The 15,163-nt window shown below is 35.5% G+C and overlaps 1 protein-coding gene and 1 pseudogene across 3 annotated transcripts in view; one reads left to right on the forward strand and one right to left on the reverse strand.

Moving 5' to 3' along the window:
* LOC307097890 (dCTP pyrophosphatase 1-like) overlaps nucleotides 1–15,163 on the forward strand; it is a 447,295-nt pseudogene that overhangs the window by 426,062 nt on the left and 6,070 nt on the right. The gene's annotated exons all lie outside the window — the stretch shown is intronic.
* Nucleotides 1–15,163, reverse strand: part of TRIP11 (thyroid hormone receptor interactor 11) — a 72,010-nt gene that overhangs the window by 25,770 nt on the left and 31,077 nt on the right. For both annotated transcript variants that reach the window (XM_079768114.1, XM_079768113.1), the window contains exons 11-15: nucleotides 11,854–14,871; nucleotides 8,937–9,077; nucleotides 8,141–8,334; nucleotides 4,280–4,443; nucleotides 3,026–3,129 (exon numbers count right to left, since the gene is read on the reverse strand). In XM_079768114.1, coding sequence (XP_079624240.1) covers nucleotides 3,026–3,129; nucleotides 4,280–4,443; nucleotides 8,141–8,334; nucleotides 8,937–9,077; nucleotides 11,854–14,871 — 3,621 coding nt within the window. The remainder of the gene's footprint in view (nucleotides 1–3,025; nucleotides 3,130–4,279; nucleotides 4,444–8,140; nucleotides 8,335–8,936; nucleotides 9,078–11,853; nucleotides 14,872–15,163) is intronic.

Here is a 15,163-nt window from a genome sequence, read left to right on the forward strand (position 1 = left end):
GTGTGTGTGTGTATTAGAGGCCTGGTGCATGAATTCGTGCATGGGTGGGGTCTGGCCAGCCTCGCCAGGGGGAGGGGACATGGGTGGTTGGCCAGCCTGCCTGCTGGTCGAACGCCTGGTTGAGGGGACAATTTGCATATTAGCCTTTTATTATATAGGATATACACTGAGTGGCCAGATTATTATGTGTTCAGAGATCATAATAATCTGGCCACTCAGTGTATATGTGTGTGTACACATAAGTGTGTACACATTAAAAATTTAATATTCAAACTGAATAAACTAAATTTAGTGTAAAGAAAGTATAAGTTTTCAGATAACATTTTAAAAATCTCATTTTGTTTATATTTAAGAAATTGTTAAAGCTTAAAACTACATTAAGATGTTTTCAAAAATTAACATTTAGATTTTGTTACTCTTTCTACTATTGTTTGGTTTATATTTCATTAATTTTAGCTTTCATCTTTACTAATTCCCTCTTCAGTTTCTTCCAATTTATTTTATTCTTTTTCTAAATATATGTTACATTTAAATTTGAAAAATTTAGCTTAAAAATATCTGACTTCTATTCAAACAGTGTGACAGACTAGATACTCTGGACCCAATGGAAACAACTAAAAGTGTTGGATAAAATACATTTTAAATGCATTAATGAGATGACCATAAAGTAAACATAAATGGCTAATAAACATTAAAAGATGCTTGACCTCGCCCTGGCCAATGTGGCTCAGTTGTTTGGATGTCGTCCCATGCACTGAAATGTTGCTGGTGCAATTCCTGGTCAGGGCATATGTCTGGTTTGCGGGGTCGATCCCCTGGTGTGCAGGAGGCAGCCAATAAATGTTTGGCTCTCAAACCAATGTTTCTCTCTATCTCCCTTACTCTCTCCAAAAAAATAAATAAAATCAATACATACATACATGCATAAGTAAATACATACATAAATTAATTAAAATAAAAAGATGCTTGAGCCCTGACCGGTTTGGCTCAGTGGATAGAGCGTCGGCCTGTGGACTCAAGGGTCCCAGGTTCAATTCCAGTCAAGAGCATGTACCTTGGTTGCGGGCACATCCCCAGTAGGGGGTGTGCAGGAGGCAGCTGATTGATGTTCCTCTCTCATCGATGTTTCTGACTCTCTCTCCCTCTCCCTTCCTCTCCGTAAAAAATCAATAAAATATATTAGTAGTCAAAGAAAGGCAAACTAAAACCATAAGAAGATAGCCCTTCATCCCTCCCACATTGGCAGAAAGTGAAAATATTCTTGTAAGGTCAAGTGCTGACAAAGATGTAGAACAAGAACTCTTACGCACCACTGGAAGGACTAAATAAGCACTACTTTAAAAAATAATTTTCCATCATCTAATCAAGTTGATTGCTCATATATATCCCATAGCTCAGCAATTCCAATCAAGATACACACCTGATAGAAACTCTTGTATATGTGTACCAGAAGATATAAACAAGGAAGTTCATAACCACACTGTCTGCATAGTAGATAATGAAAATTACTTTATCAATAAGTAAATAAATTATATATTATGCAATGAATAGAGTAGTAAAAAGAGTTAACCATCTGCACACAATAACACACAGTAACATGGCTGAAAATCATGAACATAATACTAAGCAAAAAAGCAAGTCTCAGAAAAATTTCTCAATCTACATATAATATAAATCCACTTAATACAGAGTTCAAAAATATGTAAAACCAAACAATGTATTGTTTGGAGATATAAATCTATGTGTTAAAACCATAAAAAATAACAAAGGGTGAGAAACATAAAATTTTGGAGTAGGAGGTGGTAAGAAGGGGATGATATGAGGAAACTTGCATAAGGAATTTCAAAGGGTGTCATTCTATTTCTTATATTGGGTGTATGTGGGTATTTGCTGTATTGTTATCTCTATATTTTATACATATTATCTAAACTAGAGGCCTGGCATATGAAATTTGTGCATGGGTATGGTCCCTAGGCCTGGCCTGCAATCAGGCCATCTTCCCTGGCTGCCCGCAACTGGCCCCCCCACCCCGGTTCCCCATTTGGTTCCCCATTTGCCATCGGGCAATCAGAGCCTGATGGCAGGGGGAAGGGACCGAGAGGTTGGCCCTTCCCACCCGCTCGCCAGCCCTGCCCCTGCCACGGGTTGCCCTCTGTGTGTGGGGCAACTGGCAGGGTGGGGGCCTTGGCCTGGTGCCACCCACCCTGGTTCCCCGTTTGCCATTGGGTGATCGGAGCCTGCCGGCCGGGGAATAGGACCAAAAGGTGGTCAGTGCGCCTCATAGTGACTGGTCGAACAGTTGTTCTGGTCGTTCCACCATTAGGATCAATTTGCATATTACCCTTTTATTATATAGGATAGTGTTTTACAGCCACTCAATAGTTAATAATTTCAAAACTTTATAGGAAATATGGCTTTATTTATTTGGAATATTAATGTGCCTGAGCAACAGGTAAACAAATTTTATTTTCCACCAGCATCAATTCATGACTTAGAAAAGTTTATCCCAAATCTAAAAGCAAGTCACTTTGGTGTCTTATCTCTTCATGAAGGTTCATTTTATTTACATCTTATGTATGATTTTTGTATATATGAAATATAGCATAACAATAAAGATAAAAATATTTTAAAGGATTATTCTGCAAAAGAAAAATCTAATGGGATAACATACATTATTTTAATCCATGTGAAATAAAGTACCCAATATATTTTGTTGAAAAGAGAAAATTATAAAGTTAAAATTGTAGATTAATTTTTGTTTTTTCCCTTCAGTGATCTCTAAAATACTCATCTGTGCTAAAAAACTGAAAATGTCCTATCATCTCATATTTGCTACGTCTACTCTATGTCACATGAGGAAAATCCTGAGTATCTTGTTCACTATTATACCACACTATGGGGTACAGATTAGTTACTCAAATAATATTTAATAAATTAGTTCTTTGGAGATTATTTCCGAGACAAGATTCTATAAGAAATTGTTTCATAAAAAATAACATTTACAAGGGAAATTATTTCAACCAACCTGTACTGACATCAGTTTTCCTTCCAGATTTTCTGCCTTTTTCTTCCATTCAGCTCCAAGCTGTTTGTGCTTTTCTAGTTCAGCAGAATACATAGCTTTTTCCTCTAAAGAAAAAGTATTTTTTTTTCTTTAAAAAAAATAGTATTTTAAACATAGTATTTTGCAATTGTGCGATAAAATTAGAATTTTAAACCACTTGAAATTTTAATAATTCAACAAAAACACTTCCTATGTCTCAACAATTACACATGCCTTAGTGATAGTGTTAATGGAATTAAGGTAATGAGATCAGTTTCCTCTGCCTAACTGCTTCTCCAGCTTGTCCATCTTGCAAACTCTTCCCTCCCTCCAGAACTCCACCCAAATATTTCCTCTTTGGCAAAGCTTTCCCTATGGCCCCAGTACCATATACTTTGTACACATATTCCATTTAGTATTATATAGAGTAGATCTAGAGAAATCTTATATTTAAAATTCATTTCAACCATGAGTAACCCTGAAGGTCTAAATATGTACAAATTTAAAGTTTGACTTTAGGCACAAAACTAGAACTCCTGTTGCTTCATTAGCCTCATATTCCCTAATCACCCACTTGCCCTCACTAGCAGTTAATTCATTGCCAGTAATTACTGAATGTATGAATAAACAAATGGATGGGTGAATGATCTAAGGGGGTAAATCTGAGGATGGGAGATAGATGTGAGAAAGCATACTCAGTTATCAGGGTAAAACTGCTCCAGTCACTATTGTGTCTCCAAAAATTATTTTCCACCAGGACTAGAAAACGTAATTACCTCAAAGTATAGATGAAGAGCTAAGAACAGGCTCATCAATATTTCAAAGGACAGCAGTTACTAATGATTAACTCTTTGAAGTGGATTCAATCTCCAACCAATATCTCAAAAACCTAACCATCTTTTCTACCAGTGCCTCTCTCTTCCTTTGTATCCCCCTCGTTATCACGTGATCATCCTTTCTTTGTTACACTTATAGTTACCCAACACTTACCTTAGTATAGCCCATGACATACTAAATTTTTAATAATTACTATATAGAGTTTATGTTCTCTAGTCTTAATTATAAAAGCAGTCTAAATTAACTTGTTGATGGCTACTTATCTTCGCCCCTACTAGTGGGTAACCTTTCAAAGACATCCATATCCCCATGCCTAATCTAAAATGGCACTGAAATAAGCCATAATTTCCAATATCTAGGATAATTTTTCTTCAGTGAGAGACTAACCATACTACTTACCTTGCTGGAAATGCTCTAGTACCATCTGCAGGTTGGAGAGTGATAGAGCATACTGCTTTACTTGTTCCCGAGACATAGAAAGCTGCAGGGCAGTCTCATCCCTTTGCTTGGAGACTACATTCAATTGTTCCTGCAATGACTCTACCTGCAAATTGGCTTGATGGCTTCAAATAAAAAGAATAAAAGTCAAACTGTTTCTATTTAGGTTCTTTACAAGATGAAACATTTTCCGTACATTTTAGTGGAATAAATGCAAATTAGACTTCATAATATTTAGATAACTTTAACAAGATGATGTCTCTTTCCTACTTTTTTTTTATTATGGTAAAATATGTATACTATTTACCATTTTAATCATTTTTAAGTGTAGAGTCCAGTGGCACTACTAGTAAGTGCATTCACATTATTGTACAACCATCACCACCATTCATCTCCAGAACTTTTTTCATCTTACCAAGCCAAACACCACACACATTAAACAACAACTCCCCATTCCCCCAGCAACCATAATTCTACTTTCTGTCTCCATGAATGTGACCTATATTTTATTGCATTAAAGAAACTTGAAGAGTGCCTCTGATCTTTGTTCTCCTTGTTTTTAACCATCCTTCTTGTGAAAGTGACTCTAAATGGCAATCAATTTTACAGACAGCATTGCGTAAATAAGAACTGTCACCATGAGGAAAATTTACAAACAGCAAGCAACTCTATGATGTAATTTATCATAAAATTCTAAGTTCTAAGGGCCCTTTGAAGGCATTTTGTCCAGCTACCAATCCAATGAGCAATGAATTCTATGACACCCCCATGCTTTTAACATGTGAAATCATGATGAAGTCACAGCTTTCCTAAGGTGAGCCCATAGATTAACTGCTCTGATTACTAGTTAATTATCTTTTACCATCATCTTTCTGTGTGTATTAAATAACCCCTACAACTGCCCCAAATAATAAATCAGAGTCCCCTAAGAGATTTACATAGCACCTATCCAAGCTTATGTCATTGATGTACTTCTTTAATGTATAATTATTATATACAAAATATTGTAATAGTCTTTCTTGGGTTTTTAATACCCAGTTAAATTCTTACTCGAGAAGCCCATCAAAGTCCTTTTAGAGCAGCTACTCTGAAGAACTTTACCCAGTAGCACCCTCTTGTGGAAAGAGCAGTAAATTGATAAACCGGCGACAACTGCCCTTAAATGTCCCTGAGTCGTATTCAACTTGGCTGGTTAGAAAATCACTCAAAGATAGTAAAGATTAAATGAGCTGTGATGTCACTCAAGAGGTTAACAGGTTACCACATGTTACTGTTGTTAGGTAGGTTTGTGGATTTGAATTACTTATATAAAATATTTAATGAACATCTATTAAACTATGTGTGAGAATATATGCTTGTGGGAAGGGTACAAAATAAATGACATCATTCCTACCCTCGGGAACCTTACATTCCATTTGGGTGAGAGAAAGTGTAAGATGGGTCAACATTATCTGTACCCTAAAGTAAAATAGAAGTGCCCTATCAAAGACTCAAATTATTATGCGGGTTCAAAGGAAATGGTATCACACCAGGGTTTGGTTTTGGGTTTGAGGAGTGGGGTGAAAAATAAAGCATTCTTTAAGAAGAAAATGCTATTTGAAGAACAGGTGGGATTGACAGAAAAACAGGGATCAGGCCCACTTTCAGGCAGAAGAAAGAATATAAACAAAAAGTAGAAAGAAATAGAAAAATAGCTGTATCTGAAGAACTGAATGATAAAGTTTGGGTAATGTAGATGATAGTGAGAAATAAGACTACTGATTTTGGAAAAAGGAGTAACAAGATCACAGCTCTACTCAATGAATGTTATTCTGGCAATTATGAAGGGTAAATGAAAGGGGGCAGAGACTAGTTTTAATTAGAGAAAACAAGGGCCTGAAAATTTAAAGAAAAAGTATCAATTTCATAGTCTGAGGAAAATTTACATGAGGAAAATTTAGTTTTCAAGCTCCTAAAGGACTAATTTAATTAAATTTGTGTGATTTTATTTTTCTGCCTTTGTGAAACACATACACAAATGATCATCCATTAGTCTCATTCTCATTTTAAACAAGCTTTCCTTCTGAGCCTGAAGGCATAATAATATACCCTACAATGTGAGGGAGGAGTTCATTCTCAGAAGTATTGTCTCTACTGGCCCACAATTTCTTTGCAGATATATTTACTATCTCCTTCAGCATCACACATGGTAAAAAAATAAGTTAAAAGATGTGCATATCACCCTGGCTTGTGTGGCTCAGTTGGGTGAGGGCTTTCTCATGTACTAAAAGGTTGCTGGTTCGATTCCCAGTCAGGGCACATGCCTGGGCTGGGGGCTCAAACCCCAGTAAGGGGAGTGCAGGAGGCAGCCAATAGATGTTTCGCTCTCATATGGATGTCTCTCTCTCTCTCTCCCTCTTTCTTCCCCTCTCTCTAAAGTCAATAAAAACATATTTTAAAAAAATTTTTTTAAAGATGTGCATATCACTAAATGGAACTATAAATAGACATTATTTTTCTGTAAGATTATTTGGCAGTACATTTCAAAAGTTTTAAAAAAACATTTGAACCAAACTTCCATTTCTAAAAATTTATGCCAAGAAAATAATTTGTCATCAACACAAAAATACCTATCTTGAGATATGATAGCACTCTTAGTAATTTTGAAAAGTTGAAACTCTACATGTCCAATAATAAATGACTGGCTTAAAGAAATTATGGCAATCCAAATAATGGTACACTCTGTAGCCATAAATGATATTGCAGGAACACATGGCTTAACTTGTACTGATACTCATATTAAGTAATAGAAGCAGTTTATAAAACAGTATGAATATATAATCTCTAGTTTGCTTTAAAAAATATATATGTAATATGTACACAAATATATAGAAGCATGTAAAGGCACACAAAAAAGATTATTTGAGGGTGGGTGGGATTGTAGCTTTATGTTCTTTTGGCTTATGTGGTTTTCCTAAAGTGAAAAATAAAATGTTTTGTCATAAGAAAAAAAAGACATTTTATTGAGAGAAATAACATGATCTCACTCATTATAGAATATAATGAACATAAACTGATGAACAAAAACAGATCCAGAGACAGAGAAGCATCGATCAGACCGTCAAACCTCAGAGGGAAGGAAGGGGAGGGGAGAGAGAGGGGGGAAAGAGATCAGCAAAAGGACTTGTATGCAAGCATTTAAGCCTAACCAATGGACACAGACACCAGGGGGGTGAGGGCATGAGTGGGGGGTGGGAGGGGCAGTGGAGTGGGGGGATAAAGACACATATGTAATACCTTAATCAATAAAGAAAAAAAAAATATATATATATATAAATAGGGACCTGGTTATTCAAAAGTTCTAAGAAACCAAGAGTTAATTCTTACTGACCCAGGTTAATTCTTCACCTTGCTACTTCCTTTACTCTCTCTCTCTCAGAGCCAAACCTTGTTCAACCTCAGATCATTTGATTAAAAATAAAATCACACAAATTTAATTAAATTAGTCCTTTAGGAGCTTGAAAACTAAATGAATCAATTGGGATTTAAGTCTAAACTCCTAAAATGATGAGAAGCAATTATTTAGGTAATGAATGGTTAAGATTCCAAGAAACCTCAATTTGAATGCCAGATCTAGTTAAGAGTTAGACCCCAGTATGAAACCCCCACACACTGTGCCTGACCTCAGGAAGGTTACTAAACCTCTTTTCTCTAAGTTTCTTCGTCTGTAAAATAGACAAAATAAATCTTGTGAGAAAAAAATTAGGCAAAATATGAAAAATGCTTATTGAGTCTTATAATCAAGAAGTGTTAATATTAAGACTAAAAGAGGGAGAAAGGTACCTTGCATTTTCCATTGCATTAGAGGATGAAACCAGCTTTTCCTCCAACGCTGTGACTTTCTTTCTTAGATTAGCCTCTCTGTCTTCTGCAGCCAAAGCCTCACGGGTGTGAGAATCTTCTGTTTCTAAAAGATGGTTACGCAATCTCTCCAGTTCCTGGTTTAAGCGTAATTCTTTGTCACGTAAATGTTGAACCTAGATAGAGGACATTTCTTTATTTTCCTTCTATAAAATGCTCCCTCCTCCTCCACAAGCCACTAACTGTTATCAAATTTCCCTCCAATTATTGAAGTGTATAAAGTGTATATTAATTTCTCATACTGCAAGATGTATTTGTGCTAGGAAAAAAGTCTCCTGAAATGATCCTGAATATTCATTTGGAAGGTTCCTTTTGTAAGACCTCATTTCTGTGGCTATAATAGAAAATGGAATTACACAAAGATTAAATTTTTGTCACAGACCACTTTTTCAGTAAATCTCATTTTTCCATATTTTATGACGGGAAAATTTTTCTTATATCCAAGATATGCCTTTGTTTTCACTTTTTTATTTTAAAAAAGTCAAGGTATAATTTAGTTTCAGGTGTACAACATAATGATTAGATCACGATTTTCACTTTTGAAAACTGAAGCAAAATGCATTCTAGGAGATCAAAATTCTACCATAGCACATTAGAGCAAGACTAAGCAAAAAATCACCGATGAGAGAAATTCATTTTAAATGTTAATGTTGACAGTTTTCTTCATAATTATTAACCTTGGTGTTTGAATCACTGTGTGTGTGAAGTGAAAGAATACCTCATTCTGCACAGCAGTGTTTTCCATTTGTTTCTGTTTCAGGGCCAACATGACTTGATCTCTCTCCTGTTGAAATGTAACCGTCTTCTCCTGCATTGACTTAACCGTATTTAAAAGCTGATTTAACTCCCCTGTCTCGCCCTTTAGGAAAGAAATAACTTTAGCTTTTAAAAAAAATACATTTAAGAAAGACATTTCTTCATTAATTAATTTTACAATATAGTTAAGCATGTGAAGATCAAAAAAGGGAAGTCTGAGGAACTGCCAGTCTAAAGGAGCCTAGGGGCTCATGTGGTACCCTGGATGGCATCCTGAAACAGGAGAGGGCATTTGTTAAAAGTTAAGGAAATTCAAATATAGTGTGAATTTATTTATTTACTAAAATCTTTATTGTTGAAAGTATTACATATGTCTCCTTTTTCTCCCATTAACTCCCTCCAGCCGGCTAAAGTGTGAACTTTAGTTAATAGTAATGTATCAATATTAGTTCACTGTTGTTACAAGTGTATCATAGTAATGTAAGATGTTAAAAATAAGGGAAATTGGGTGTGAGGTATATGGGAACTCTATACTATCTTTGCAACTTTTCTAATAATCTAAAATGATTCTTAAAGAAAAAGTTTATTAGATATATTCAAAAAGAACTCAAAAGACACAGTCTCTTCAAATTTACCCTAAACAGTGTTCACAAACCCAAAATCACTCAAAAAACGTGTGTGTGTGTGTGTGTGTGTGTGTGTGTGTGTGTCCCCATTCATCAGGCATTCACAACTATTGCTGGAGAAAGTAAGTGTCAAGATGCTGGCAGAGGAGAAATAGGGAAGTCATTTTATTTATTATTATTATTTTTAATATATATCTTTTTATTCATTTCAGAGAGAAAGAGAGAGGGAGAGAGGGAGAGAAACATCAATGATGAGAGAGAAACATTGATCGGCTACCTCCTGCAGGCCCCACACTGGGGATTGAGCCTGCAACATGGGCATGTGCCCTGACCAGGAATCAAACCCTGACCTACTGGTTCATAGGTCGACGCTCAACCACTGAACTATGCCGGCTGGGTTAGGGAAGTCATTTTATATGTACAACCTAATTTTAAAGAATATTTTGGCAACAATTTAATGAAAGAAAGCAACTCTGGAATTATAGCTTGCTAGAATGGTTAGGAAAAGGTATGCTTGATTGCATTCCATACAAATACAATATATTAAAAACAGCAGGAGAAAAAAAATAACCATTACAAAAATAGGGCCATGAGCCTGGCAGGTGATTGAGCGTCAACCTGTGAACCAAGAGGTCATGGTTGAATTCCCGGTCAGGGCACAAGCCCGGGTTGTGGGCTTGATCCCCCTAGTAAGGGGCGTGCAGGACACAGCAGATCAATGATTCTCTCTCATTATTGATGTTTCTATCTCTCTCTCCCTCTCTTTTCCTCTCTCTGAAATCAATTAAAAAAAAAAACACACACCAAAAAATAAATAAATAAATAATAAAAAATAAAAATTGGGCCATGAAATTAAGGTGATAGCTGCAATTCTAAAAAGCACAAAAAAATTAAAGGGTATTTACAGCCTGTTTTAAATATGCATATCTTACAGATCTACTTATAGTTAGGTATCAGCCCTAAGACACTACACCCAATTTTGGTTAGTGAGCAATAGAAAGCTTCTGCTCTCAAAAGAGTCTTTTTCATACCAATTCCAGTCCAGCACCCCAAGAAGCTAAGATGTTATATGTAAGGGAGAACACCTCCACACTGTTAAGTGTACCTACTTAATCAAATGGCAAAGAAGGGGGATATTAAATAAGACTTTTCTTACTAAAGTGAAAACTACATGAAGCATTTCCCAAACCTTAATCTAGGATTTTAAGAGAGAACCTAATTGGCAAAAGAAGTTAAATCATTTTGTATCTTGTGCCTGGCAGTACATAAATGCTCAAGAAGCACTAGCTGAATAGTCCCACTTCTTTTCCAAACTTCTACTGAAAGTATAGAAATCAGAGTAATAAGCACTACCAAAAAGCCCTACACAACATCTATCATAGTATGATGTACTAGAAGGTCTTCAATACATTCTTATTAAAATCAAAATCAACTGCATGTAAAAATTTAAATATAATCAAAAGCTACTGATGCTTTACATATATAACTGCTACAACCCTCCATTTTATTATTGAATAAACAAACCAGTAAGGTCAAAACATACCCAAAGTCACACCAGTGACACAGCTGGGTTTAGAATATTTACTGAGCCTACTATGTGAAAAGCACTACTCATGGCTAACATCTTTCAAAGCCTAGGTTGTGGCTGATTCATAAAAATCAACTTAATGCAAGCATGTCAAACTTTTTTAAATACAGCATCACATATAGTAAGGGTAATTTCTAATTCCTGAAACTTCAGTTTTACACACACACACACACACACACACACACACACACACACACACGAGTGCTTACTGTGTCACAAGGTAAAATGTATTATCCTATTGCAGATTGTCAAAGAAGGAGCATGTATTTCGTAGAGCTTCTCATTACATACAAAAACCTATGAAATGTTAACATTACTAGCAGCTACTAAAATATGCCTAAAATTTGGTTAAACTGCACTGGATTAAAATACTCTTGTAACACATTTCTATTTTCTGAAAATATTATTACTAAACCTTTCCTACTTAACAGGCTCTAAAAGATTAACCCAATATTTAAAAATATTTGGAAATACCTAGTAATTTGGGAGAGAAACTCCCAGATGCCTCTGAAGAATATTTCTTTAGAATGAAACACGACACCTTGAAATAAGTATTTCTAAATGAACAAATTCATATTCCCCTTCAAAGATAGTATCAATGGAGTAACATTAAAAAATCTCCACCCGAACTTCCCTCTGTATATAATACCCCATCCAGAACATACCTCTTTTTCTTTCAGTAGTTGTTCAAAAGCAAGAGCTTTCTCCTTCATTGAGTGGCACTCAAACTCTTTTTCTTGCAACATCATAGAAAACTTCATATTAGTCTCTTGTAATGCTTGATATTCTGTTTCCTTTTCCCTAGTTTTTTCTACTATTTTTTCATTTTCCTCTTTTAATTTACAAATGTCCATTTCTAAACTTAATGTCCTCTCCTTCAGGTTTGTTACTGCCTGCCTTAAAAGTTCATTTTCATTCACCTTGTTTGTGAAATTTTCATTTACAGAAAGTAATTGATCACTTTTGGCTTTAATTAAGAGGTCTTTCTCTTTAAGTGACTTTTGCAAAACATCTTGTTTCTCCTTCAGCTGTTTAATTTCTGAATCCGTTTGTTCATGTTCTTTTTTTTCTAGCTCTGAGGTGGCAGCAATTGAATTAGACAGTCTGTGATTATTTTCCTGGAGAGTTCTAATTGCTGCATCTTTTTCCTGCAGCAACTTTCTTAGCTCTTCTATCTCCTGCTGAGAAGCTTCACTTAATGTTTCAGACTTAGCTGTTGTAAGAGACTCTGCAGACTGGGAGGCAAGCGATGATCCAGAAGAGAACTGAGGTGAGATAATATCAAGTTTTCCTAAAAGAAGATCTTTGGTGTTGCAAAGCTGCCCTATGCTATGCTGAACTTGTGCTAATTCGTGCCCAAAAATTTTGAGTTTGGTTTCATTCTGCTCATAGCTTTGGATCAGGCCAGTATAGTCCACTTGTAACTTAGAATTATTATCACTGTCAACCAACACTTGTGCCTGAAGCTGATGAAGTTCTTCCTGAAGCTGGGCTGATTCGTGTTGCATATTCTGTACTGTGGTCATCACCTGCTGTTTCCACTCCTCCATTTTCTTTACTTGTTGTTTTAATTTATCACGCTCCTGTAGAAGCTCCTCAAACTGATTACTATTAACACCTCCAACCTCATCACTGGTGCTGGATGTTTGTAAAACTGTCAATAAGGTCTGACATTTCTGACTTAATGCATCTATTTCAATGTCTTTTTCTCGAATGATACGAGATAAATTCTGAACAGTTTCTCGAAACATTTCTTGGCCAGCACCTTCAAATTTAGTAGACATTTTCTTATTTTCATCTTGCAGCTTAAGGAGGGCTGCTTCTTTGGCAGCAACTATATCCATCATTTTGTGATATTCTGTTTTAAGTTGGCTATTTTCCCTAGTCTTCTCATTCAAAACAGCCAATACTTGTTCTCTTTCCATAGCAAAGGCCTGCAGCTGCTGTTGAAGGTAAACAATATCCTGATTGTAGGAAACTGAAGAAATTCTAGCGTGGAGAGCCTGAATCTCCAAATCTTTCTGCTCGATAATTCGAGTTAGCTTTCCAACCTCATCCTTGGACAGCTGATCAATCTGTTTAGTTAAAGATATATTCTTTTCATTTAGAAGTTTAATCTCTAATTCTCGTTCCTTTATTCCTTTTACTAATCTGTCAGTTTCAGCTTTAGATAAGTCATGCTTTTCACTTCCGTTTTCTATGTTAAGGCTCTGAACTTTTGTTTCTTGAAAAATATTAGAATTCTCTGTTTGAATACCCTGCCTTTCTTCATGCAACTGGGTTTTGATTTCTTCAATTGTTTTTTGCAAAGTCTTAATTTCCTCATCTTTCTCTAATACGAGTTGGGTGTGCGTGACATTCATTTGCTCATGCTGGTATTTAAACTCATCCATTTCCTTCTTATGCTCTTGTAAAGACTGAAGTAGTTGCATTTTACTCTGGTTTTGATCTTCAATTATCTTTCGGTGCTGTTTTATTTCCTCTTCAAGATTACCCTTTATTATATTCAGTTGAGATATCTCAGATTCTAGTTCTGTAATACAGTCAAGGGTTTTAGGCTCAGCCACAGGTGCAGCTCGACTCTGCTGTTCCCTGAGTCGTTCCAGTTCTTCTTTTAGGTGATTGTTTTCTTCTTTCATGGATCCAAGATGTCTGTCTTTCTCCTCTATGGTTTGCTTCAAAATTTCATTTTTTCTTAAGGCTTCAGTATATTTATCTAACTCCTCCTGGAGCTCTGAACTTCTCTCTTTAAGTCTTTCAATAAAAACTTCTTTCTCATTTATAAGTTGTGTTAATTGCTTCCTCTCTTCTAAACTAGATGACAAAATGTTCTTAGTCTCTGTATGATCAATATCTATCTGCTCAATATTCTTTTTGAGTTCTGCTATTTCCAAGTCTTTCTCTTGACTGAGCTTAATTAAGCGCTCATGTTCCAGCTGTAAAGTAGAGGCACTCAAGTTCTGTGCATTTGACAGTTCTTCAATGGTCTGCTCATACTTGTTTGCTTCTTCCAACAGCCTCTTTTCAGCCCGACACAATTCTGCTTCTAACTGTCCTTTTTGCGTTTTTAGAGTCTCCAAAATTGTGTTTTTTTCCAGAGAAACCTGATTGTTACCAGCAATAGATTCTTCCAACTGATGTCTTAAATCTTCACATGCTAAGACCAACTTTTCATTTTCCATTTTGAGATCAAATGAAGCTTTCTTTAAATTTTCATTGAGCTGTTCTACTTCTGAAAGATTTTGCTTTAAGTTTCTGATGTCAGCTTCTCTTTCTTTAAGTAAGTCATCCTTAAGATTACTGTTAGAGTCTTGATTAAGAGGCTGAGTTAATTCACATCTGACTCTAGAAAGTTCCTCCTCCTTTTGCTTAATATGTTCCTTAAGCTCAAAGTTCTCCTTCTGGATATTTAAATTATTGTTTTGTGATTTATTCAGTTGATCTACTAAATCTTCTATTTTATCCTCTAGCTCCTGCTTGGTTAAATGCAAGTCATTTAGGACCAGTTCACTTTGAATTAACTTTTCTTTCTGCACATCTAACTCTTTAGTAATGTTCATTTTATCATCTTTAAGTTGATGAACTCTCTTTTTTTCATCATTTAGATCTATTTTAAGTTTATTGATGATGCTATCTCCCTCATTTTGCTGTTTTGATAGCTGATCTTTTATCAAAATCATGTGCTGCAAAAAAAATTAATTTGCATATTAACTTTAAAACATTCTCATTTTAGTACCTAAAGGAAATTTTATAAAATGTCATATACAATAGAAAAATAATTCTCAGTTATTTCTAATCTTTTTAAAAAAAATATGTTATTGATTTCAGAGAGAGGGTGAGAGACAGAAACATCAATGATGAGAGAGAATCACTGATTGGCTGCCTCCTGCACGCCCCCCACTGGTGATAGAGCCTACAACCCTGGCATGTGCCCTGATTGGGAATCGAACTGTGACCTCCTGGTTCATAGGTCGA

Source organism: Cnephaeus nilssonii (assembly GCF_951640355.1).
Source record: "Cnephaeus nilssonii genome assembly, chromosome: 4".
Taxonomy (NCBI): domain Eukaryota; kingdom Metazoa; phylum Chordata; class Mammalia; order Chiroptera; family Vespertilionidae; genus Cnephaeus; species Cnephaeus nilssonii.